The sequence below is a fragment of the Monodon monoceros genome, unplaced genomic scaffold, assembly GCF_005190385.1.
Source record: "Monodon monoceros isolate NGI ecotype Baffin Bay Population unplaced genomic scaffold, NGI_Narwhal_1 Super_Scaffold_19, whole genome shotgun sequence".
NCBI classification, from domain to species: Eukaryota; Metazoa; Chordata; class Mammalia; order Artiodactyla; family Monodontidae; genus Monodon; species Monodon monoceros.
This window is the reverse complement of record NW_021703775.1, coordinates 59,491,176-59,517,162: the sequence shown is the minus strand read 5'-3', so window position 1 is coordinate 59,517,162 and position 25,987 is coordinate 59,491,176. Positions and strand designations below refer to the sequence as shown.

The window sequence follows — 25,987 nt, the reverse complement described above, 5'->3', positions numbered from 1 at the left end:
CTTACACGAGTGTACTTTTCCAGAGTCACCCACCCATACTCAAGAGCTACTAGTTGGCTGTCAGCCTTCCCAGGGTTGCTAATCAGAAAGGGTGCTTCACATATTTCTCAATGGAGATAATTAGTATTATTTGCAAGATAAACAGCTCGTAGTAATCAAGGTAATGAGAAGAATCTTGTATGTATTAATTCAAAACCAGGAGTTCGGTGGAGTAATACAGATTAGACACCAAAAAGCATTTATTAACATTTTCATTTAAGCTATATCTGAAAAATAAAAATCAGCGATTATATACATTGTTTCAGAAGCAAATTAACATTATTATTACACATTTTTAAATAACTGGTAGTCAAAATACATTCTTTTTTGTTCTGTTGTTGTCCCAAACATGTTGAAATATCCAATATGATGATGACAGGACTGATACTAAAACTTTAAGTCAACACCTTAAAAGGTTGGATTGGAGTTTCAACTTCTTACTTTCCTTTCCTCTTTTTGGAAAATTTTCCATAAACTAAAATAACAAAAAGCAAGAAAGTATAGAGCTTAGATTTGCTTAACCCATTTATACCCCCTGAATAATGAAAGGTATGTTACCTTATGGTCTAGTGATGTGGCCGTGGAGTTAAAATAATGATTTTCATTTCAACTTTATACTCTTGACCAAATTAATTGTGATCACAGTACCTTAATATCCCCATTAAGCAGATAAAATTGCTTCTAGAAAATACTTGAACATCAGTGTAGAATATTGGTGGTGTTCTTCAGAAACTTAGTGTCTGAGGTTCTCTAAATCTTGAAAAACGTGAATGTTTTCCTGGAAATGTTTTTACTGATAAGGGGTTTGTTGGGCCTCCTAGGATGTGAAAGAAATATCCATCCCTGATTTTAATTAAACATAAAATAAAGAGCCAATATGTGTTTGCTTATGTTACTGCAAGTTATAATCGTATTTTTCCAGAATTTTGTTTTCTAAGACTTGGGATAAGAATTGGTGCTGAACATCTGCATTCCTGACACAATCCCAAGGGTCCTTGTAAAAATAGCTCTTCTGGACAGTATAAGGTACTTGGAAAGTCTTCAAAAATCATTCAGGAAAAGGACAGGTGGAGGAAAGTAGAGATTCCCACCCAGATGCAGGGTAGGAAACAGCAAATGGATATAGACATAACAAACACCCATTTTTGTTCTTTATTGCTTCTAGGCTCAGAAAATATTTCTAGAATTCTTCTCCACAAAGAAGCGGTTCCAGGGTTCCCTTTAGAAATAGTTGTAGCCAAAGACAATGAATTCCTGCTGTTTCAAGCCTTCTTCCTTTGGAGGACATTAAGGTATTTCTTTAATTCCTCAGCTGATTCAATACAAGATGAGACGGAATTTCAGGGTGATCCTGTAAGCAGTACTTCATTGAATTTCCCCTCGCCAAATCCATCTTTGTGCAAGCATTTTCTCATTCTCCTGAACAAGGAGATCCAAGACCATTTCTCTCTTCTCTGAAAGAGGCCCACTAACGCATATCTGCCCAACCAATTTAAAAGGAGACCATTTTCTTTGCTTCCAGCAACAGGCAGATGCATTTGTCTCCAAAAGTCTTAGCAGGACCTCTGTTCAACTGATAATCACCAAACTCTCCAAGGACATGGCATCGCTGTCATCCTTCTAGAGGAGCATGTACTCTCTAGCATGTCATGTCAGTATTGTACCCCCGTGTAATCTAAGAGCACAGAAAAGTGGGATTTAAATGAGGATCATCTGGTCTTCAGGCCAAGACCCATCAGGATATATTCCATATTCAGAGCACTGTGGCATAAACTAAAGAATGTGTGGGATAATAACAATTCCCAATACGCAGATTTCAGGCTGCTCTAACAAGCACAGTGCACGTTTCACAGATTTCACTAACACTTCCTCAAGCTCCTTTACTTATTTGGATTAGAAACAATCCTACTGTGATACCATGATTCTGGACTCTTCAAACTTACCTCTTCCCCCACCAAGAACTTCCTTGTATAGAAACTGCAAAAAGTCTAACCAGCTCTTGGTTATTCTCTAAGGACTGTAAATGCAATGTTGATTTGAAATACTCTCATTCAGGATGGTATCAAGTGTGTCTCACTTTGGTGTTCATTATGTAGAATAAGAAATTGAATTTCAGTAGACTCACAGCACTTCATTCTCAAAAGACTGCCCTGATGTTAGTAACAGGACCAGTTCTGAGATTACATATTAATATACTGGACTGAAAGCAGACTCTCAGATCCGTTTATGATCATGTCAGTGTTTTTGCTAAACAATTTATAGTTTACAGAATTCTAAGATAGAGATGGCCTCACATGGTAGGAAACTGAGCACTAAAATGTTGAGAGAATGATGAAAGGGAATAGTACATAATGTATGACTTTAGATAAAATGTTAGGAGACAGCTAGTTGCCTGCATGTGTGTCTGTTACAAATCAGCAGTTACTCCAGTGACAGAGGATAACAGCAGTAAGTACCCCAAACACATGCTCCACCATCCTTAAAAAGTTTTTGGGCTTCCCTGGTAGCGCAGTGGTTGAGAGTTTGCCTGCCAATGCAGGGGACATGGGTTCGTGCCCCGGTCCAGGAAGGTCCCACATGCCGCGGAGCGGCTGGGCCCATGAGCCATGGCCGCTGAGCTTGTGCGTCCGGAGCCTGTGCTCCTCAATGGGAGAGGTCACAACAGTGAGAGGCCCGCGTACCGCAAAAAAAAAAAAAAAAAAAAAAAAAGTTTTTAAAATTTGTTCCACTTTGTATTTGAAAAGGAAAAGAATACTTATTTAACATAATAAAGTGAGATGACTAGTGTTAAAATGCTTTTTAAAAATAATTTAGACTTCTGTCTACATTTAATGTATCACGATGAGTGTTGTGTCCAGCCTCATCTATTGAGGGGCAGTTGAATAGCTTTAGAGTAAATTGGTTTTGTTGAGTTTTTCTGTTTTATTTTAATAAGTATCGAGGGAGTCAGATTTTGAAACTTACATACTTTCCGGTTTCTTCCCTCTAATGTACATCATCGATGAATGGGGAAATATTAATTTTAGAGGCACAGAATAATGTTTGGCTTCTTTGCATTCTGCCACGTCATCTGAGGCCTGGAAGACATCCAGGAGGACTTGTTTTACCTAAAATATTTACAACACAGCGTTGTAGAACCAGCACCTACCTACTTAAATAGCCCTTCTATGCATTTTTTTTCCCATTTGTTAAACTTAGCTCAAGCTGTTATCCTGAATGTTACAGGGAAACATGTTGAACATATTTCTTCTGCTAAAGAAATGTGTGCTTGACGTACCCCTGGAGCTGGCTACCTAGCGGATACAGTCATTTGGATAAAGGGTGGGACTGTCAGTATTGTGGTTCTGATCCTCAAACAACCCAATTTTTTTTTTTTTTTTTTTTTTTACTTTCTAGCCACAGAGCACAATCCTAATCCCATCCATTAATCATAATATGTACCAAAAATAGCATGCACATCACCATTGATTATCTTAACAAATCCCTAAAATTCACTGAAAATAAAATCCCATACTGCCCTGTGATTATTATGCATTTTCAGTGTCAGTGTCATCTGCCGAGATATATATTTTTCCATCATATACTTTCTGAAGGCAAAAGTTTCTCATAAACTTAAATGTCAGTAAAGAATACAAGCTTTGGGTCTGCGTAGATGTGCCCAAGACATTTCCTTGCCCGTAAGCCATGCACTAAAGCACTGGACAAAGAGTTTAGAATCCTTCCCTGATCCTTGCTATTAACTCTCTGGAATGTAGACCTAACTCCTCCTTCGATGGGATCATCTGTGGTATGGTTTACTGAGACACGAGCCAGCTCCCCTGCTCTATCTTATATTTGTGGTTAGAATAATTTTGATGAAACCTCCACAGTCTTATGGCTAAAGGCTGAAACAGAATTCTTATCTTGGATGTGTAACAAGAGTAGTGATAAAGGAAAGACTGTAGGTTTAAAAACCACTGATATTTACAGTAAATTTTAAGAGAATGGAGGAAAGCAGCACTACTATATTTAATTCACTAAGTCTTAAAACTTGACTAAAACGAAACCACTTTTTGATGTTTACAGTTACCTGTCAGAAAGGATACTTTAGTCGTTGAAGGAAATTAGAAATTTCACAGCAGTGGAAATCTTAGATTAAAATTTCAGGGAGATGTTCTGCCAACTGTGCTGTAATAAAAATAGGGAACGTGCTACACCGTCTTCATACATACTTTCACTGGGAGAATGCTGATGAAAGCATCTCTTTAATAAGTCCTAGTTGCTCACTACCTGTGAAGAGTTGAATCACTGGCCTCTTTTAGCAGGTGGATAAAAATGTAGAACTCTTGATCTTATCAGTGGCACCTAAAACACTTATTTTTGGTCTCTCTTCCATGGTAATGGGAGGTGAAACTTGAGAAGACAGTGTGGACTATGGATAGAATGTTGGACAGGAGGTCAGGCACCTCTGTTCTGTTCTGTTCCCAGCCTGCTACTGGGTTGCTATGTAAACTTAGATAAGCCACTTACCCTCTCTGCACCTCATGTTTTCCATTTGTGAAAACATGGGTAGAGACATTCTGTACTTAGCACTTCACAAAGATATTGTGAGAACCAGCTTACTCTGAAGAAGTTCATAGTATCTTTGGGTTGAAAAGAGGCTACGTAAATACATCAGTGTCCTTGTTCCCTTTGACAACACTCTCTCCACAGTCTGACATTGTATAAACTGTCCCTTATCAATCACTGCAAAACAGGTACCATTACAATGCGCTTTGTATTGCACAGAAGCTGAGAGTGTGACCCTAGAGCCAGAACACCTGGTTTGAATCTGGGGTCCACCACTTCCTAACCCTGTGACCTTGGACAAGTCAGTATGCTGGATTTCCTCATCCGTAAAATAGGGATAATGACAGCACCCATCTCTTTCCGATTGTGATCCAAAACTTGAAGGCATTTATGAAGAGCACTTCAGATGTTATATAGACGCGTAATACACTTTACGTAAGTGTGTGATTACTGTTTAGTAACAGTAATCTTTAGGCCAGAACAATTCTTCATTATTAACATGGCAGTGAAGGTCAAAATCACCTCTGGCCTTGGTTTCTTCTGTGCATCTCATCTCAGGGTGGCTGCTCTCTCTTCCTCCTGAATGCTTGTGCCTCTCTCCCCCACTCCCTAAAGCCCTGAGTATAAACTCCTATAGATGATGTGATCTGTCATGTCATCTGTAATAATTGAGAGTGTCACATAAAAGGTCAAAGAAATTCAGATGTTTTAAAGTCTCAGAAACATCTCTGATTTATTAACTTGAAAAGTTGCTAATAGATTTCAGAAGTATTGCAAAATGGAGAGTGAGATAATTGACAGCTGGAAGCTGTTTCCTGATTGTTATAAAAAGTAAACTTAGAAAACATCAGGAGGAAATAGAAGAATAACGATTTAAATTCATTTTAACCTTTCTTGTCTGCTTCTATAGTGGTGAGGGTACCCAAAAATGCATAAATTGCTCAAATGTAAAGAAATAGAGCATCCGGATTTTCAAAAATTTAAATAAAAATATTTCTTTTTCAGGGGTTAACAACATTATGAAAGTATAAAAGTCTAGGATTTGATGAAGATTACTGATTAGGTTTTTTCCTGTGACTTACCATAGTGTGGGATTTCAAAGATTGAATAGCATCTAAGAGGTAATCATATGTTTCATTGATTTTTTTTTCCTCTCTGTATCATTAGAACCAACCTACATCACAATTGATCCACCTGCGTGTGGAGAGTCATCAAACTGCACCCTGACAGAGAAGGACTGCATTTATGGTTTCAAACTTGATCACAATGGTTGTCGAACTTGTCAGTGCAAAAACAGTGAGTACACGGAAGACTCTGTTTTTTCAGAGCCTAATATTGTCAAAGCATATTGTGTGATTGAATATCTTTTCTTTCATTCCTATTCATGACATTCCCTTAGCAACCTGAAAGAAGGAAAAAAAAAGTGTATTTAACATAAACACATGGTCGTTTGGAGAAAAAGAGCTGCTCCTTTATGCCGGTTTTTGCCCTCATTTCATTATGTTCAGATACTCCTTGATGTCTGGCTGCATCATGGGTGAAGCCCTGGGAACTCTGGAGCACATGTTTCCAAACACCCAGGGAGCTCTCAGTACTGCCCTTGCCGGGGTCATCAGTGACAAGGAGGTCACTCACACAGAGGTGTCACATTCCATGTGTGGCAGCCATAGTCTTTAGAATGTGCTCCGCTTTCTCGATCCCAGCTCTCTTCCACGTAGATTCCAATCATGTCGCCAGGCCATGATCTCTGAAATGTGATAGAGTATATTGCATTTCTTACTGGAAAAAAAAATTGCCCTTCATGTTTAAAACGATTTTGAATTCCTCTAATTCTTCTACCAGAATAAACATCTTTAGTCATTCCCCAGGTGACATAGTTTCTAGAACTTTCTTGGTCCTTATGTAAATGTGTGGCCTAGAAACAAACAGAGTATTGCAGAATTTGGTCTGTGGCCTAGAAACAAACAGAGTATTGCAGAATTTGGTCTGATCACTGCAGTGCTGTTGTGTGGTCTAAGTGAGCATTTGCTCTTTGGATTATACACTGTTGGCTAACACTGAGGTTATAAGCAACTAGAACCAGTTGGTACTTTTTACATCAGCTGCACATAGGTGATTCTCATTTGTTCTGTATTTGAGCGTTTGCTTTTTTTTTTTTTAATGATATAAATGCAGGGCCAAATTTAACCAGAAATTACCCTGAGAGTTTTCAACCGTTTACCAACTAGTTGGGATATTTTTGAATCTTGATGATGTGACCTCATACTTTATCTATGCCTCCCAGCTTATATCAAATAAGCATAACTTACATGTCCTCATCTAAATCATTGCACTAAAATAAATTAAGTTGTATAGAACCAAGGAGAGAGCCCTGTTAGCACTGAAGGCCTTCCTGCAAAATGACTTTGAACGTAATCCTCACTTCTTCTATGGAGTTATTCAGCTGACGACATATCAGCTCCATCTCCACAAGGAAATCTTGAAACTCTTGATCTGTATCTTATCTGAAATCAAAATACATTCTATTTGCAACATTCCTTTGCTGGAAACCCTACTTTAAACATAAAACGCAGTTAGTAGGGTATGGGTTGTTTTTCATGAACCTATACTGGCTCCTGGTATTCATTGCTTTCTTTCCTAAATGTCGCATATCCCATGTTTAACCATTCCTTCTGCAGAATTTTCAGTTGTGAATGTCAAGCTTAGTTCCTGTAGTGCTAGAATCCTTTGTCCCTTTTGAAATGACATTTGGCCTCTTTTAGTTTTCTGAAATCTCTTTCCATTCCCTCTGATGTCTCCAAATATGGACAATGCTTCTATAATCAGCAGGTTCTCCATGAGCCTCTGGGTATAATTACCCTGGACTCAGAGAGTTAGAATTACTTAATGTAGAGAGATGATCACTTTCTGATTTATCAGTTTTCTTGGGCTCTGTATTCCTCTTCACCTTAATCATTCAATGCTTTCTTTTGTAAGAATATTTTCGGTGAAGACAGATACTAAGTAGGAGTTGCATAATTCGGTTTTCTCAGTTACTTGTTACCATCACACTGTCTGTGGGATGGACTTGGTGCTGAAACGGAGGTTATCAAACTGTTGTTGTAATGATGGTTGTTTACACCTTTAAATTTCCCATGAGCCTCCACCCATCGGGGACTGTCTGCCTTCCTACACTTGTTTCTGTTCAGAGGAGGACCAGTCCCTGTTATACACCTATCTGCCTTGTATACCTCCCTTTGGAAAGCCAAGTTTACTAGGGAGCTGCTTTGGCAGCCATATTTGTTGGCTTAAATGGTCAACTTTGATTTTTTGACACCAAGATAATTGGTGATTGTATCACAAAGAGTTTATATTTTAATCCTTCTCATATCTCTTGAGCTGTACATCCTTTCTGATTATGGGAGCATACCTAATTTTTTTTTCCTGAACTTTTTGAAGTCTAAAAATATAGATTTCATTGTACCTAATCACCCTGCCTACCATCTTCACCTGGGCTTTGTTATTATGAACTTTTGGCCACATGGGCACACCTCCATAAGACCCCTGCTGATTCACAGTGAGCCCTTTGAAGTTAAATCCAGAGAAGCAATTTCCCTCAGTTGTCATTGAAGTAAGTCAGAAGCATATGACTGGCTTTTTGCAAATTGAGACTTATCAGGAAAATTCTGCTCTGCCTGTCTTTGTGTTAGTGTTGCTTTCTGGCTTTGTAAAAGGAACATCCGTGCATACTGCCTGCTTTGCACCTCCATTTCATTAACACATAGGAGGAAATATGTACAGGAGACCACTGCATTTTATGTCAGCTGGAATTTGTCATTTTGTCTATATCATACACAAAAGTACACGGAAAGTATATGACAGAGCCATAGAGCATTCTGCTCTCATCCCCTCCCATTAGCAGTCCTGATTATTTGACACCTTTGGACGGTGAGTCAAGTTAAATCAAACTGCCACATCCTCGGTTGTCAGATTCTTGTGACTGTATGTACCCAGCTCTCCTCCCAGACTCTGGCATCATACTGACTTGTATCTGGGTGATCAGGGCAAGTTGCTTTATTTCCTAGAGCCTCTGTGTCCTCATCTGTAAAGGGCAGGTAATAATACCAAAGTAATGGGTTGTTTTGAGGACTAATTAGTGAATGCAAAGCTAACTTTACTACCCGACATATGGTAATTGTTGACACGATAGCTGTTTTATAACATGCATTTCTGAGTCAGCTAGAGCTAGCTGACGTGGAAAGCCCCCAGTTTCCCTCCTTTGTTCCGACACCAACCTGCCTCCAGTTCTTCCTGTCCTCTGAGGACACGCACACAAACAACTTTCCTTTTGCCTTTTAATTTTAACCCTCAAATATTCTCACTCTCTTTCACCTAGCTTTAGAAAAAAGGAAGTCCCTGGTACTGAAGGATAGCTAAGTATATTCTTTTTCCCATTGCAGCTACGTGATAAGTATGGATTTTGTCTAAATCTCTCCTTTATGTTATTTTTCTGCATCCCACCAAAGCCTGTTTCACATGCAATGGCCCTAACCATTTATACCCAAGTTTTCCGTTAGGGGTTAGACGTATATATAGACCACTGGCATCAATATTTCTTTCTTAAAATAAGACCAATGCCAAATAAATATTTCTCCCCTGTTACTGGCCTGTTGTCTGCTCATTCATTCCTTCTTTCATTCATCTAGCATTTATTGAGTGCCTACTATGCACCAAAAACTAGGGGTACAAAAAAGTTAAAAATGGACCTTATCCCTGACTAATCTTGGTAATGTGTTGGTAATATTGGTAATATGCTAATATGTTGTAATGCTATTGCAATATAATCAAGCATATTATAGACATTCACTTGAAGGTTGAAATCAAAACCCAGTAGAAACACGTCCTTCAAAAGAACATGGAAGGTATATGACAGGATTCTTTTATTTGAACATACTGTAGCTTTTCTTTTTTAACCTGTAACAAATAACATTTCTTATAACACTGCTAAGCAAAGTAATGCATCAAGGGCATATAGAGAATTTAAACTTTATTCAAAGACATACTTAGAATAAAGAAAAAAAACATGGTAGAAAATGCTTAAGAATGTATGATAGCAACAAAAGTTAAAACTAAAATCATTTAGATAAGCTACTAAAAATGTAACACTTCATTGTTACAAGCTGTTAGTAGCATTCCTTTTTAACCAAAATGTTTGCTGTCAAACATACATAATACATTTCAGCTTATTATAGGTACGATATGTAGTAAATGACATCTATGTGAATTAAATGGCATCCATCTTTTTTAGCATCTTATCTACATTTTTAAATCAAGTGGATTTCATCAGATTATTTGTGATTGCTCTTCCAGTTTTAACAATCTGTAATTCTAGGGATTAATAGTGCTTTTAACTAGAAACCAGTGCAGACATAGAAAATTAATGGTAGCAGGGAGAAAAAAACCTTTCATAATTTTCATGAAACATATATCTGAATCAAGCATCTAAAGAAGGTCGCAGCATCATATACAAGGAGGCAGACTCCTGTTTTCATTTCATTGTTACTCTGAACAAACACTTATCAAGGTCAAGATTGGGACCACCATTTGCAGTCTTGCACTTCTTTATTTAACAGTCTCAGGAACTTTATTCATGGTATCCTTAACTGCTTGCATGTTGCTGAGAACTGCCAGAACCCAAGAGTGTGAAGTCCTGCAGCAGAGAAGCACAACACAACTCTAGGGGCACCATTACACTGTGTTCTGTTTGCAGGCTCCATGGTGTTCAACTACAGCAAAGTACAAACGATGCTTCCCACAGTTGGGCCACATTTTGGCCCTGGGCGCAAAAACATCTTTTTTTTCTCCCGAATAAACAGAGAGTTTACTGCATAGCTGCTATTGACCAGCCATAATGCACAGGCTCTGTATTTTGCCATTATTTATCACTTTCTCTTCAATGGTAATTTTCCCCTCTGGATTAGAAAGCATTCTTAGATCACAACAAAGTCATAATGTTGAAAAATTATGAACATAAAGCCACCATTCTTTCTGTGGTTGCCTCCAGTGATGTACTAAAACTTTTCAAACAAACTTAAAAACTCCCACCCATCTATGAATAAGATGTTTCTAATCTATCTGTTCTGCTCTTTATGTAAATGTTTGCCTTGACGTTATACTTCTCTGAAGAAAAATCCATAATTGATACATGGATCTAGGAATACCTTGAAATCTTTAATGTTCTCTATTTCTAAGCTAGAAGATGGTATTTGGAGATGTTTAGCAAGTGCCAGTATTGTGAAATTTTTCAGTACTAACAGTAAGTTTTTTCATCCCATTATTTTTCTGTTAATATGGCAGTCTTGATGAGGGTAGAGGAGTAAATAGCAAGAATCTTGATTGGTTCATTCATTCAGCAAGTATTTATTGAGCACTCACTCCATGCTGAGCACCATGATAGCACCTGGACTGTGTACATAAAGAAAATAGGTCCCTGCCCTAGAGCTCCCTTCTGCTGGGGAGGAGAAACGAGATAGCAGGGCAGTGAGCAGTCCCAAGCCAGGGCAACATTGTGGCAACCTGCCCAATATGTCACAGCCAGTCCGAAGTCTATGAACGTCCTGTATTTTTGTTCACACATAGCAGCCTTTGCTTGAAATTCCCTTCCACTGCAAAGCAGAGGTAAAGACAAACTTAGTTTATATCAAATTTTTTAAACTTAGTGATGCAACAGCTTTCGTTAAGGATGAAGCCCATTCTAGATTAAAAATTATAGAAAAACTCCTTTTTTACAGGACCAGAGAAATAAAGGCACAAAGGTGCTCAGACTCAGAGTTTCAAGGAATTTAATCCCCAGGGATGTGCTCACAGTGTCGTTAGTTCATCTGTTTCTCAACATAATCTACTTGGTTTCAAGACTTAAAATTTTTGCAATAGAAAAATGGATTCACAACTTAGATCTTGGTGTCAGAGAAAGAAATGTGGCTATGACAGTCTTCTCCCTCCTTCGTCATTCCCTTAATAATGGGAAAGAGATGAAAAATGATGACCTTTCAAGTCATATAATTACAAAATTTTAAATGAGCCATTTAGAATTTCACTTTCAAGGATGCAAATTAGTATTCAGTTGCTTCACAATATGATACAGACCCACGAGGTTATATTAAACATGTGTAATGAAAGGTTTATGGCGATGACAAAGTAGAAAATTGTACTTTAAATCACATTATCCTTTTTAAAAGATAGCAAATTAAATATGCAAGTATTGCCAGCTAAGATTCACAAAAGATGCTATCTTAACATATTTATGTAAAATATGAACCCATTTCACCTATTAATTGTAGTTAAGGTTTAATTTTAGGTTATAAGATTTGTGTGTGGAGGGGACAAATGTGTTCTGTTTTTCCCAGTAACTTGTGCATTATTTACAATATTTATGCTTAAAGGATATACACATAAAATTTATTTATTGTTTCAACAAAAGTAGTCTCAGCTTCCCACTTTACCAGTCCACGCAGAACTATAATCAAACATTGCCATACTTTTGCCATCATCATGTCTACTTCTTTAAATTTGATTATCTTTCAAATTCTACATTTAATTCAGACGTCTCAGTTTGCTTTAGTTACATCACCAAGCATGCTTTTCTTATTTACCTTAACATTTTTGTTGCCTATATTACTCTAGTAAGCCCTACATCACACCTTTTAAAATTTATTTACAAGGCTTCCATTAAGCTAATAGAAGTTTCTTGTGCCAGCCACCATTTCTTTGTTCCTTTTTTTCCCTTCTACAATAATAAGTTATAACTGACTAACAGAGGACAGTTAAACATCACTCCAGATTCTGCTAACAGGGGAGAGTTTGAACATTTTAAATAATGGATAGTTAAACATAAATCTAGGTATTTCTTTGGCACATACATTTTTTTTTTTTTTTTGTCAGTTAACTAAGTGTATCTAAATACCTGGATATTTGTCAGCGGTAGGGAAAAAAAAATCTAATTGGAACACTGATTATTTCACTTTGTATTATGTTATTAGAGATATACCTTTTAAAGAAAGGGTAAGCAATGCTTTATGCTGAATATGGTACGCAGTATTATATGGTAACATCTAAAACTCATAAGGGTAAACGTGTGTGAACCTTTAAGAATGTGTTTCTCATGGGCATGCAGCAGGAGCAAAAATACATAATGAAATTTGGGATGTAAGTTTCCACTTCTCACATTTTGAATAGTAAGTGGTAATCAGTGGTTTGATCAGAAATCTGTTTTTCAGAGTTGGACTTTATTGTGTATATTAGTACCAAAACATGAAGTTACGTTCTGATAACCATGAAATAGCACAATCTATAATTTTTAACCATTGCTGATGCCGTGGTAGAGCTGAGAAATTTACATCGGTGGAAGATTGGAAGATTAGGGGAAGGCACTGAAGTGTCAAATGTTCTGTTCCTTTCATCTTTGGAAGAAATGTGCTGTCCATGTGTCTTCACAGGGGAGGAACTTTGCACGGGCCTCAAACGAGGCTGCACCTTGGACTGCCCCTTCGGCTTCCTAACCGATGCCCACAACTGTGAGATCTGTCAGTGCCGCCCACGCCCCAAGAAGTGCAGACTGATAATCTGTGAAAAGTATTGTCCATTTGGATATCTGTACGTATTTCTTAACTCAGAAGATGTATTCTTAATTATCTGTAACTTGACGAAATGTCTCTTGCCTTTTTTGTTGGCTGTTTTGTGTGTGTTTCTGAATGAATCAGCAATGTACTGAATCCAGAATATCTATGCTTGTTTTGCTAGAGGAATCAGAAAGCAAGGAAAGCCCGTATCTCCAAAGATAAGAATCAAGTTTCACTCTTTTTTGAAGATGGGCTAGAGCCTTGTTATGACACTTTGGGCCTGTTAGGTGAGATTTCCTCATAGCAAGGGCCTTTGGACACTGCCAAAGGGAATGGAACTGTCATGAGGTTCCAGTGTTGTAAGCGCTTCAACTATGCACCACTGTCGCAGCAACTGTTTTGTGATAACGTATTTAATCTATATTTTAAGATGAATTGACAGCTACTGATTTGCAATATGGAGCATCCTTACCTGCCACGCCTCCCTGTCCTACCTTGATGCTTGTCTACGTTTATACTATTCTTTAAAATAGCAGTACATCTTATGAATTTCCTTGGTGATAAGAACTATGACTTGTATTTTTAAATATTCTTTATTGAATCAAATCCCATGAAAATTCAGATTATTCTAGGGGGAAAATAGACATTTCACATTTGTTACTTTTGTGTCTGTCTTAGAATCCACTTCTGTCTTTATATCAAGTTGGTTCCTTAAAAATAACCTTTCAGAATTTTGCTTTGTCATTCCTGCCTTGATTCCTTCCAGTTTAGTCTCTCTGCCTTTTCCATTTGATATGTTTATATAGTGCTAGTAATTATAAGGGATTTAGAGCCATCACCTCTTGCCCAGCGTCTTAAAGGCATTGTTTTTATTCTTCCTCTTAGAAATTCTAGTTTAGCAGGGAGAGGGGAACCTTAGTTCTAATTTTAATTGGATAATTAGCTTGGGAACATTATTCTTTAAAATTCCCCAAGTAAACTAATAAATCATCATTGTTCTTAATCCTAAAATATGAATATGATATTAATACAAGTAAAGCTATTTCTTAGCTTACCTGCTGATGTAGAATAAAGTATTATTATCATAATAGTACCTACAACCACTTGGCTGCAGTGTTATGATAGTTCAGAACCAAGGCTGCATTCATCCAAACTTCACCTTGGAGAGAAAACTCTTAGAGGATTATAGATTCCAGTTGGTATTCCTGTCAGTAAACACATTCAAGAAGGACCAAGTTGACTCTTGTAGGCAAACGAATACTGCATTGGCTAGCACATGTTTCAAGGACAGCCTCTGAGGGAGAAATATAGAGAAGGGAATGGGAGAAGGAAGAAGGAACGGGTAGGTGAATAAATGAGTTAACAAACAAATCTGTTAAAGCCCTGTTAGGGCTTGGAAATGGCACCGTCTATGACAGGAGTGTGAAGCATTCGTTTCATTCACTGTTTTCATTATATTGATATAAATACGTAGACCCTAGGGTTCAGTTCTCATTTCACTTAGCAGATTGTAGTTTATCACTTGGACAGTTATATACCAAGGATTTCCCATGGGGCCATCTTTTTTTTTTTTTTTTGTGTGTGTGTGTGGTATGCAGGCCTCTCACTGTTATGGCCTCTCCCGTTGCGGAGCACAGGCTCCGGACGTGCAGGCTCAGCGGCCATGGCTCACGGGCCCAGCCGCCCCGCGGCCTGTGGGATCCTCCCGGACCGGGGCACGAACCCATGCTCCCTGCATCGGCAGGCAGACTCCCAACCACTGCACCACCAGGGAAGCCCCGGGGGCCATCTTCTTTTAGAGCCCCTTAATTTGTCCAAGATGAGAAAGAACAGGGTTTATTTTTTTAGTTGAACACCACTGTTGCCACTTAGGGCTCCTTGGGATGAAACCTAAGGATTAATAGACTTAACTCCGTCTTCTCTGCTGCCCAGGAAGCCCAACTAGGGCAAAGCTTGTAGAGGAGATGTTGAGCCTAAGAGAGGAGCTGCAGGTAGTGGACAGAAGACACAGGAGGGCAGGTTAGCACCTTTTGTAATACACAGGGTCATTCTCCTTTTAGAGAAAATAAGGAATTGTTGCTAAGAATTTTTTTGTCGACTTAAACTATGGTGATCTTTTAATAAACATTTATTTAATATCATCTTTCTGCTCAACACAAAATTTAGGCACTGTAGCTTATTAAAGGGAAAAAAAAAAGTTCATCCAGCCATTTCCCTTTATCCTCCGTGCTTCAGTCATGCCCCACAGGTGGAGCATTTTTCAGTTGGTATTCTTTTCTGACTAATGAGGTAATTACTGGACATTGACTGCAGGACTTCTTAAACATTTTGTTCATCAACATATACAAGATATCTACATGTACAACATGCTACAACATTACGTAGCATTCCCAGGTCTATGGATCCTTAAGTTCTTCCATCTGCTAAAAAATTCTGTAGATATCTCAGTAAAATGTTTAGTAGCATCTGAAATTTCTCAAGAGAATGTGGTTGTCTGAGGAAGCCTGTGGTTCTGACAGAAGAAGGACTTCTGCCCTAATGCTGGCCTCCAACATTGACCAGCAATATATCCTTCACCTTCCTCTTCCTGGAGCTGCACATTCATCTTTTTGTACTGTTGGTACCACTTTTCCCAATTAAATCAACAGTCACGTCATCAGGATTCTGACAGTCACGTCCTAGAGCACCTAAGTGCTTGGACAGTTCTAACCATTGGCCATGGGTGGGTGGTGGTCATGGCCACAGGGAGCTAATTACGCATCACTCCAGGGGGTTTTGAGAGCAGAAGTTCAAGTCATTCTGCTTACTGAGAATATCACTTCAGTGACCCTTGGTCTAAGCACTTGGGCATCACTTGAGACTTTTGGATTTTCTAACCTCTGACAAAATTTTAATTACCCAGGAAGAATAAGCATGGCTGTGACATCTGTCGCTGTAAGAAATGCCCAGAGCTCCCGTGCAGTAAGATCTGCCCCTTGGGTTTCCAGCAGGACAGTCGTGGCTGTCTTATCTGCAAGTGCAGAGGTAAGTCCCAACGCATAACCCTTCCCTGCTCAGAGCAATCAGAGGCACAGAAACCAAGAACGGAAGTCAATGAAATAATTTCAGTGATTGCTGTCCACTCTGACACCACTGTCACTCTCTAGAGGACCATCCCTTGTCCTTTCATCTCAATGGAATAAGAGCTCAGAATAGAATTTAAAGGAACGGGCCCCACATTGACCAAATTAATCACTTCTTAGCTCTTCAGTTTTACTTGTCTCAGGAACGTTAGCCTAAAGCATCTTTATCTTGACCTCCATAAGAGTCTCCCTCTGTCCAGCAGTGGATCGAGACGATTCATACAGCAAAGGTCCCTTTTCACAGCCCTTTGAGGGTGGGTGAAGCTAAACAGTCTGCTTGTGTATTTTCTTGGTAACACAGTTTTCCCTGAGAATGTCGACTTTTGCTGAATAACCACATGCTAGCCTATAGTTGTGTATAGGTGTGAGTCCTGGGAGTACCTTTTGCAGGACTTCCCCCTCGAGGGATGTTCCTGAAGCTGTGTGAGCCCTTACCCCAGCTCCAGCGCCACTGCCCACCCCAGCTGGTTTTAGTTGTCCACATGAGCCACAGATGAAGCAGTAAAAGACCCCTGAAGTTTGTTCTGTGTTTTTTCAGAGTTGTTCAGTTACCACCTTAAGAGTGTTTTTAGGGGGTCAGAGTAAACAAAAATCTAGTCACTGCTTCAATTGTTCTGCAGAACGAAAATCTGTTAGTTACTAGCGGCCCAGGATTGCCCCACTGAATGATGATTTCTAGAGTGATTATTCTGCATGTATTAAACGTGTAACATTCACGCTGAAATCAATCAGTGCTTGTTTACTGTGTAGAATATGAGAACGTAGAGTGAAGGGAGGAAAAAAAATACCAATAGCAGAGAAATGTATTTGCAGGGTTTTTTACTCCCTTTTTTCTTTTTTTCAAAATTGAGAGCATATTAACTTAAATTCTTTTCATGATTCTTTCCTGTGTCACAAGCTGTGCTGTGTAGACAGGATTTTTGGTGGCTGGGTAGCATTACCTGTAAGGAACTACAGGCTGTTTCTCCTGTGCAGTAGCTCCTTCTTTACCAGGCTGCCTTCTGTCTGTCCAGAGGTCCCTGCTGCAGCCGGGCCACCCGTCCTGTCAGGCACATGTCTGTCCATGGATGGTCATCATCATAAAAATGAGGAAAGCTGGCATGATGGGTGCCGGGAATGCTACTGTCACAGTGGACGGGAAATGTGTGCTCTGATCACCTGCCCGGTGCCTGCCTGTGGCAACCCCACCATTCATCCGGGACAGTGCTGCCCGTCATGTTCAGGTAAAAGCTGGCCGCCATCTCGTGTGCTCCCTAAGCAAATGACTTTTGCCTCATCACATCTGTAATTCCAGGGGAAGTGCAGGGGACGACCCCTGGAACGTATTTCAGCTCTCTGGTTTTTGTCAGCAATAGCCACGAGTGTCAGCCAGGTGCTATAAATGATTAGCCAAAAACCAGAGAATTATTCTAAAGCTCTAAAACCACTCTCCTTATTTTTGAAGGTTTACTCAATTACATTGGTCTTTGAACTACATTTGTGTACAGGTTTGTGGGCTTATGTACTTAAAGCTCCAGCTCTCCATGTTACGGATAGTGTATTAAGGCTGAATGTCTTAGTTAATTGGAGGGGGTTGTTGTTAATTTTATTCCATGAAAGCTTCTTATTTATAAAGTAATATTCGAGAGGGAGAGAATTACTGAAGTCTGTGGATATTGCTTTTTTTAAAATTAATGGATATGTGGTAGTCTTGCCAAATGGAGATGTTTAGAGTGACCACACATCCAAAACATTTACAGTCATAATAATGGTAATCAAGATAAGTTAGTAGAAGAACATAACAGATTTATAATCCATAGTGGTCCAAATTATGGTTGTCCATAACAGTAATTATTACCATAATACCTCATCTAGTGCCTTTGATCCAAAGAGCTCAGCATGGTTTCATAGTTATTATTTCTTCCACCAAGTGGAGGCCACTGAATTAGGGAAAAATACGCTTAGGCAGTTTTTGTTTGGAAAACAGACACAGAGAGATTAGCTTTCTTACCCAAAGGAAAATAGTGTGTCAGCTAGAGGGCCAGGGAGACATGAAGTCTCCTGATTCTTGCATCGAATTTCTTTTAAAGTTGAAATGTACTGTCCGGTTTGGGGGTAGGGATTGTATTTCCCCCGTCAGTCTTGGTCCTGTATCTCCCTCCACCTGTACAACGGGCGCAGTCAGGAACCTGAGGCCTGGGCCTTTTGCAACAAGGCAGGCCTGGCCTGGGAGGGAGGTACCGCATGCTGGCACCTCAGTCTTCACCTGCTTTGCCTGCCAGGGAGGGGGTTGGCAGAGAGGCACTGGAAGTCCTTTTTAGCCCTGACATTATACACACCTCAGTAACTAAGGTATTAAAGTGACAGGCAGCCCCCATACCCCTATAGGGGACCAGATGACAAAGTTTTGTTTTGTTTCGCATAGTTAAGCCAGATGTGCTCTGTATCAAAACTGCTTCCTTATTCGCATGTTTTGCTAGTTAAATATGAAAAACCACTAGTGCCCACTGAAACAGAAGATAAATGAACAATTTAATGAGACAGAACTCTGTGTTGACTCTTTGGGGAAGGAAAAATCATTTGTTCCAATGAAGACCCCATGCTTTAATTATAGGCATGAGTGTGCAGAGTGTGGCCTGCATCTGGGTCTTTGCTAAACGGTGTACTCAGTGAAGAACTCCAACCAGTGGAAATGCAAAGATATTACTAAGAATAGATGATTGACTTAAGCACTGAAAGTCAGTGAAACCAAATCTAGTTTTCTCTATTACAGAGATATGGAAAGTTCTTAAACACACACAGAATTATTGATGTATTATTGTGGGTGTGTGACTATGTAGATATAGACATATAAAAACATACAGGTATTGATATATATGGATGTGTAGGTATGTTTTTTTCCAAATGTCTTTAGTGAGTTGCCACATATGGATCTTTCTGAATAGAGACCAAGCATTGTTGCAATCGTGGACTCCTACTTCAAAGAATATTTTCTCCTGCCTTCTATTCAAGGATCAGCTGTTTTTCCTTCTGAGATAAGTGAGCAGCCTCTGAACTCTTCTGACAGAAGTTTCACCAAATGATACTGTTTCTCAGATTTTTTTTCCTTTTCTTACCCTCTACCTTTCAGTTTTTCTATCACCTCCATCTATCTGGTCACTCATGTTTTGCCTTGAGGCACATGGATAGATATATAGCAAAGGAATTCACAGAGTAAGACCTGCAAACACACATCGTTTTTCTTCTGACCATTTCCTTACATGGCAGCATTTAAAAGGGCAGCAACTGTCGATCCTCTCCAAGTCCTTTCAAAAGGGAGACTTTTTCCAACAGTAGTTTACTAATAGTCTTTGGAACTATTTTTTCTTTTTCTATAAACGGTGAGAAATGCACTTTTATCTCATCGCAGCCCAATTTTCATTCTAATTATCTTCCTTTCTACTTTCCTCATATACTAGAAAGTTTGGCCCAGTTGGTTATGAATGTAAGCGTTGGCTGATGTCAGTTTTCTGTGATATGTCCACTTGGTCAAAGTTCCAGTCTTTACTAAAAGTTATACAATGCCTTCTTAGCTGGAGCTGGGCCCACACCACTGTATCTCATCAGTATTGCTACATCTCAGGCTGACCACTGCTTTGAAAGTCACAGCCCGTGAGTTCTTAGGAGACGTCAGCTCTGAGTATCTCTGCACAAACAGGGTAGTTCTTCTGAGGCCCAAATTCCACTGATCTCCAAGCGTGAGCCCGCCATGGTGTCTCCAGATGGCTTCTCCGCAGGGTTCCACACTGTCAGCACCTTCTTGAAACGCCTGTTGTATTTGGATGACACGAATATGGTTAATATCTTCATACTTCTCATTTCGCCAGCACAACTTGAGGGCAACTCCCAGTGCCTCTCCAGACATTTTCAGCATTAAATTCCCTCTCTGTCACTATCATCTCACCAGGAGCCCCAAATCGCCTCTCGTCTGGGGAAAGAACTCATAGTTATCATTGGCCCCTGGGCGTTTACCTCTCTTGATCATATCGCCAAACAAATGTTTAGTCTCAGGTGAGGGTTCAGACTGTTGATTCTGAAAGAGCATTCCTGCTCAGTGTGCCGGCAGCTGGTCGGGATTGGGGTGTGTCCTGCTCAACAGTAGGACTTATTTCTAAGCCTGAAAGGACTCAGGGTCCCAGAGATAATGAAGTGAATGGGGCACAAATCAGTTTACAATTGTATTTAATCTGGAGGTGTATCCATGATCCAAACAAACATAGACTTGGGTTTAGATCCCTTGTCTGCCCTTAATACTCTGAGTTCTCAGTTTCCTTATATGTTAAATAGGATAACAGAACCTATTCACATTGGTATAAGGAGTAAATGAAGTAACATATGTAAAGCACTAACATGGAAACCGGAACTATAGGAAGCATTCAGTAAATGAGAGATCTTTATTCTAGATAATCCTACATTCACAGACGTCCCCTAAGAGGCTCCTGTTCTCTTCAACAGTAGAAGTCCCTGTAATTTTTTTTTTTTTTTTTTTTTTTTTGCGGTACGCGGGCTTCTCACTGTTGTGGCCTCTCCCGTCGCGGAGCACGGGCTCCAGAAGCGCAGGCTCAGCGGCCATGGCTCACGGGCCCAGCCGCTCTGCGGCATGTGGGATCCTCCCGGACCGGGGCACAAACCCGTGTCCCCTGCATCGGCAGGCGGACTCTCAACCACTGTGCCACCAGGGAAGCCCCCTGTGGTTTAATTATCTCATTGGAGCCTCTCGTTACTGTTGACAAACCGGAACCACTTGAACCTCACTTCCTGAAACTAGCTCTTCTGCTGTTGCTTTATATTTCTGTGCATGGAATGTTTTCTTCCCTGTGTTCTTGAGGGAAACAGCCAGTTCATCTTCTTTGTCCCTTAAAGCCCACAGCACCAGGTTCTTCCCAAGCTGGTAAGACAGCAGATGAATAATTTCTTGTGTTTGGATTTTGTGTCGTTCCCCAGATGACTTTGTGGTGCAGAAGCCGGAGCTCAGCACCCCCTCCATTTGCCATGCCCCTGGGGGAGAGTACTTTGTGGAAGGAGAAACATGGCACATTGACACCTGTACTCAGTGCACCTGCCACAGCGGGCGGGTGCTGTGTGAGACAGAGGTGTGCCCACCGCTGCTCTGCCAGAACCCCACACGCACCCAGGACTCCTGTTGCCCACAGTGTCCAGGTAACCGGCCCTGCACCTCGGGATGCACTGGGCTGATGGGGAGGGCCTGCAGCCTGGGCGTTGTCATTCTGCAGGACCGGTGGGCTGGGTTGAGCCCCACGTGGGAGTGGGCCAGACCCAGTCACCAGTAACCCAGGCAGGAACATCTGGCAGGCAGCTTTCTAAATTCATTCCTTTCTATCAACCACATATTTATGCAATCAATATGCCTTGCACCTGAGGTGACTTTGAACAACAACAGCAAAAAAAAAAAAGTTTCTTTCTACCCTTTTTTTCTTAACCCTACATCTCAGACTCAAGAGACAGTCCTGCTGTACCAGATTATTCCAGATGATTTTGCTAATGTGAAAAGTCATCTTTTTCTTTACAAAATGTGCAGAGCAATTATTGATAAATAATGTAAATAAAATCTTTGAAATATGTAAGGGTGGTGAAGATACTTTGAGAATGTTAAACAGAGGAATCGCTAAAAGATGCATAATGCCCACCTTCTCAAATCTGTGATGATTAAGTTAAGATCCAGAAGTACTAAGTGACCAGCACTGCATATGTACAAAGAGTACTATTGTTTTCTTTTTTTTTTAGTTCTCAGATAATTTGGCCTTAGCAGGTGAATTTATGGTCATGAAACAAACATAATGAAATTTTGTCAGACTTTTAAACGTAAGTTGCTGATTATGCAACGCAAGTAGCAATTCTAATTAACACTAGAATATATGACTTAATTTGTATAATTACCAAGTTGACAGCACACTAGTTTTGTTGTTGCTCAGTCTTTTATCTTTTCAACTTAAATCAGTAATCATTTACCTTCTAAATGTATGTTCTTAGGGTATTTCTGCTCAGTAAAACATAAGCCCTTGTATTACTTTTCTTACATTGGATTATCTAGTCAGCCAGCTAGAATCTATTGTTCTGTCATTATGTAACCAGCGTAGTTGATGTCCAGAATTCTTCCTGGGTTCACATTGATGATATTTTGTAATTGCATCAGAGGAAATTGTAGGGATAGCAACATTATTTGCTGTTGTCATCATGCCCTGCTGCTGAGGTGTTATCATCTTAGTACAGAATCTTTGGCGTAATTTTCAACCATGTTAATCTGAAAAGCTTAATTAGTGCAACGTCTTTTCTAGTATAAGAAATAGTTCAGATGTATTATGTTGTTAGGATATACCCTAGTCCCTCCTATATTTTTATCATCACTCTTTTACTTGGACACAAACCCTAATGTTTCTCTGTTAATAGATGACCATGATTATTCCCATCCTCCTGGTGGAAACTACTCTGAGTGGTCTCTTCAGTGGTGATCATGAATTTATATCCGTTTAATGTATTCATTTTACAAGTGCTTATGGAATGCCTGAATTGAGCCATGGGGATCCCGGGGTTGATGAGAACCGCCACAACTCCTATCCTGTGGAGCAGTAATGCAAAAGAAGAGCTGAACAATCCAGTACTCCACCTTTAAGTAAATCATGACAGAGTGAGAGGAGTGCCTGGAAAGGAAAGCATTAAGAGCGCATGTAACCCAGGAAGCTTTAACTAAAGTGGGAAGTACCTCTGTTCCCACTTGTCCGAGGATCTGAGGACAAATACGGGGGTTGGCCCAAATTTATTGGTGGGACACCTGACTGGACTCAGAGGTTCAGCCCAGGCAAAGAACAAGAGCTCCCTGGAAATGGGACTCCTGTGTGTGCCAAGGACTGATTTCTTAGAGCCAGGTCTCAAGGCCAGTGCGCATGAGCAGAGGCCCTGCCGATTCTAGCAGAGACCTCCCCTCTAGAAACAGGAACAAACACCCCATGTGTGCCTGGCTTTGGCTTCTCCTTTATAAACGTATGCCTAGGTGACTCTTCCTTACTTTACATATAACTTGAGAGATACTTCAGTGATAGCCTTCATCTTAAATGTCAGGACTTTCTGTTTCCTAGATCAGTATTCTGAAGGTTACACTTAAACCTGTGAATAAGTTTGTATCTAGAATGCTCTTGTATTTTAAAATCAGTCACCTACCCCATCATTGATCTTTCTGAACTTTCCATTCATAGTTGTGTTGCGATAAAAAGTCTTAAAATTCAAAGCATTGATTTCTTCACATTGCAGTAAATTTCGACAGCAGCATTGATAAATGGAGTATTTCACATCTACAAAAATACCATCTCTAACCTTAGGATACTTGCATCCTAAAGTTGTCCCAAAATGATATATATGTACAACTAGAAGAGTTGCATCCCTCATGGTGATTGTATCTCCTGGGATGCCTTGTCATTCCCTCTGTTCTTAACTCCCCCTCTCCTCTGGCCTGGTTTAGAGCAAGGTCTAGAAACAGAAGTGGGCTCATGAAGAAAGACTGAGCATCCCTGTAGGTGATGATACTTCACCAAGGTGAGAAAGGCAGAGAATAGAAAAGCACTTCTTTCTTTTTTCACACTTTTAAAATTCTCTTTCATTTTTGATTTTTTTAAAGTTGGAAAGAAGCGTAGCACAGAAGAGAGATCCCTCTTTTCTTCTTTTATTTCTCTGGTATAGAAATAAAAAGAATGAATGAACACCAGTGAAAGAACTGGTAAAAACAAAACAAGTGAGTTAATGTTTAGAATCAGAGTGTAAAGAAGGGGTCTCACTTTTTCCTAAAAATGGAAAGAAAGGCCCAAAGAAGGAAGATAGCCTGGGCAAGATTCCCAAATGATATCTTCAGTCAGGGCTCCGAAGTCTCTTGCCCTGGGGGCTGAAGACCTGCAGACGCTGCATCTCAGCTGCAGCTCTCACTCCAGCTCTGCCGGCACATTCCCATGTCTCCTGGCGTCCCCTCCAGACTCTAGGATGTTCATTTCAGCTATTTCATGCTTCCATCGCTGCTGTCCCTGCTTCCTCCTCTAAGTTTTCAGACACCAGGTTGGGTGTTGCTTGCAAGAGCTAAGCTGTCATAACACACAGAAGCCTCGTGGCAATTTGCAGAGCCTCGTGTAGACTAGTGTGAGTTGCCCTGATTTCCAGCCAAATCAAAAGTTAACATCAGTCAATCTCTTAAAAAGAAATTATCCCTAGACATGGATGATCCAGAAAAGATGCCTGAGAAAGTAATCCCATTTTACCAACATATGCATGTGATCTATGGAAACTTACCTAAAATTGGACCTGAAGCACATTTGGAACAGTGGAACCAATGGCTGTTCTTTCACTGTTGCTGCCTTCAGGACTGGCAGTAGGAGATACAGTTACACACTTCGGGTTCAGAGCCCAAAGTAAAGCAATTGCCCCGCTTCTCAAAGAGACTCTTCTTGTCAAATCAGACTTGCTGGCTGTAGGGTGTATTCAGGAGGTGGATGGGAGGAAAATGGGACACTTAGAGCTTCTGCATCACTGTGATAGCTACATGTGTATGAAAGAGCAGACTTCATGACGTTGACTATGAGAACGGATGATAATTCTTCTGACCCTGTATCCTTTGAGAAAACGGGATTCTCTTAGAGGTTTGCTGGGTGGGACCATCATGGTGTTTTCCAGACTCTCAAGTGCAAAGGTGGTTGGGAGTGCTCTCTTGTCAGTGCAAATGTGACATTTCTAAACTAGGAAACTTCACTAACTAGTATTACGCTTTCCTTTGTTATATCGCAGTCAGCTTTCTGCTTGAGCTTACCGCTCTCAAGTCAGTTCAGGGAATGGCAAGACCCAAAGAGATATCTGGGTTTTCTGGTGACGTTCTTTTGTGTTTCAAGTTGTTACTAGATCTGGAGACCCTCTGGTCTGTATTTATGTAGCAAAAACACACAAGTCTTGCAGACGGTTTCTCTGCAGGTGCATCCTCAGGAGTGATTTACATTTCCCATCATCTTTCAGCCATTAATGTGAATGCCTGAACATTGAAGTGTTACATACAGTTTGAAAATCTGTTTGGGTGTTGATTGGTTAGGACTGCATGCGGCTGCAAGTAAGAGAAAACCCAGCTACAGTTTTTTTTGTTTTTTTTTTTTTGCGGTACGTGGGCCTCTCACTGTCGCGGCCTCTCCCGTTGCGGAGCACAGGCTCCGGACGCGCAGGCTCGGTGGCCATGGCTCACGGGCCCAGCCACTCTACGGCATGTGGGGTCTTCTCGGAGCGGGGCATGAACCCGTGTCCCCTGCATCGGCAGGCGGACTCTCAACCACTGCGCCACCAGGGAAGCCCCCCCAGCTACAGTTTTTAAACTGAGGTTTCTTTACCATACATTATGAGAAGCTTGGAGACAGATGTTGACCCCATTGATTTAGTGTCTTAGTGATATCAAGGCCTCTCTCTTACAGGTATGATAAGGGTATTATAGCTACAGGCGACACACTCATATTCAAGGCAGGAAGAATGTGGAAGCATGTGGGTAGCTTCACATCTGCCCTTCTTTTAAGAAAGTAAAAGCTTTCCCAGAAATCCCTGATTAGCCAGTGAATCTGTTAGCCACAGCCAGGTGACATGGCCACCCCCAGCTCTGCCAGAGACTAGAAAAGGAGGGAGCAGTGGTCCCAC

General features: G+C 40.3%; 1 protein-coding gene across 3 annotated transcripts in view; it reads left to right on the top strand.

Moving 5' to 3' along the window:
* Positions 1 to 25,987, top strand: part of CRIM1 (cysteine rich transmembrane BMP regulator 1) — a 208,590-nt gene that overhangs the window by 148,716 nt on the left and 33,887 nt on the right. For 2 of the 3 annotated variants that reach the window (XM_029232033.1, XM_029232034.1), the window contains exons 8-12: positions 5,755 to 5,883; positions 13,062 to 13,218; positions 16,087 to 16,208; positions 17,320 to 17,529; positions 21,269 to 21,484. In XM_029232033.1, the coding sequence (XP_029087866.1) occupies positions 5,755 to 5,883; positions 13,062 to 13,218; positions 16,087 to 16,208; positions 17,320 to 17,529; positions 21,269 to 21,484 (834 nt within the window). The remainder of the gene's footprint in view (positions 1 to 5,754; positions 5,884 to 13,061; positions 13,219 to 16,086; positions 16,209 to 17,319; positions 17,530 to 21,268; positions 21,485 to 25,987) is intronic. The other variant, XM_029232035.1, reaches the window with a different exon arrangement.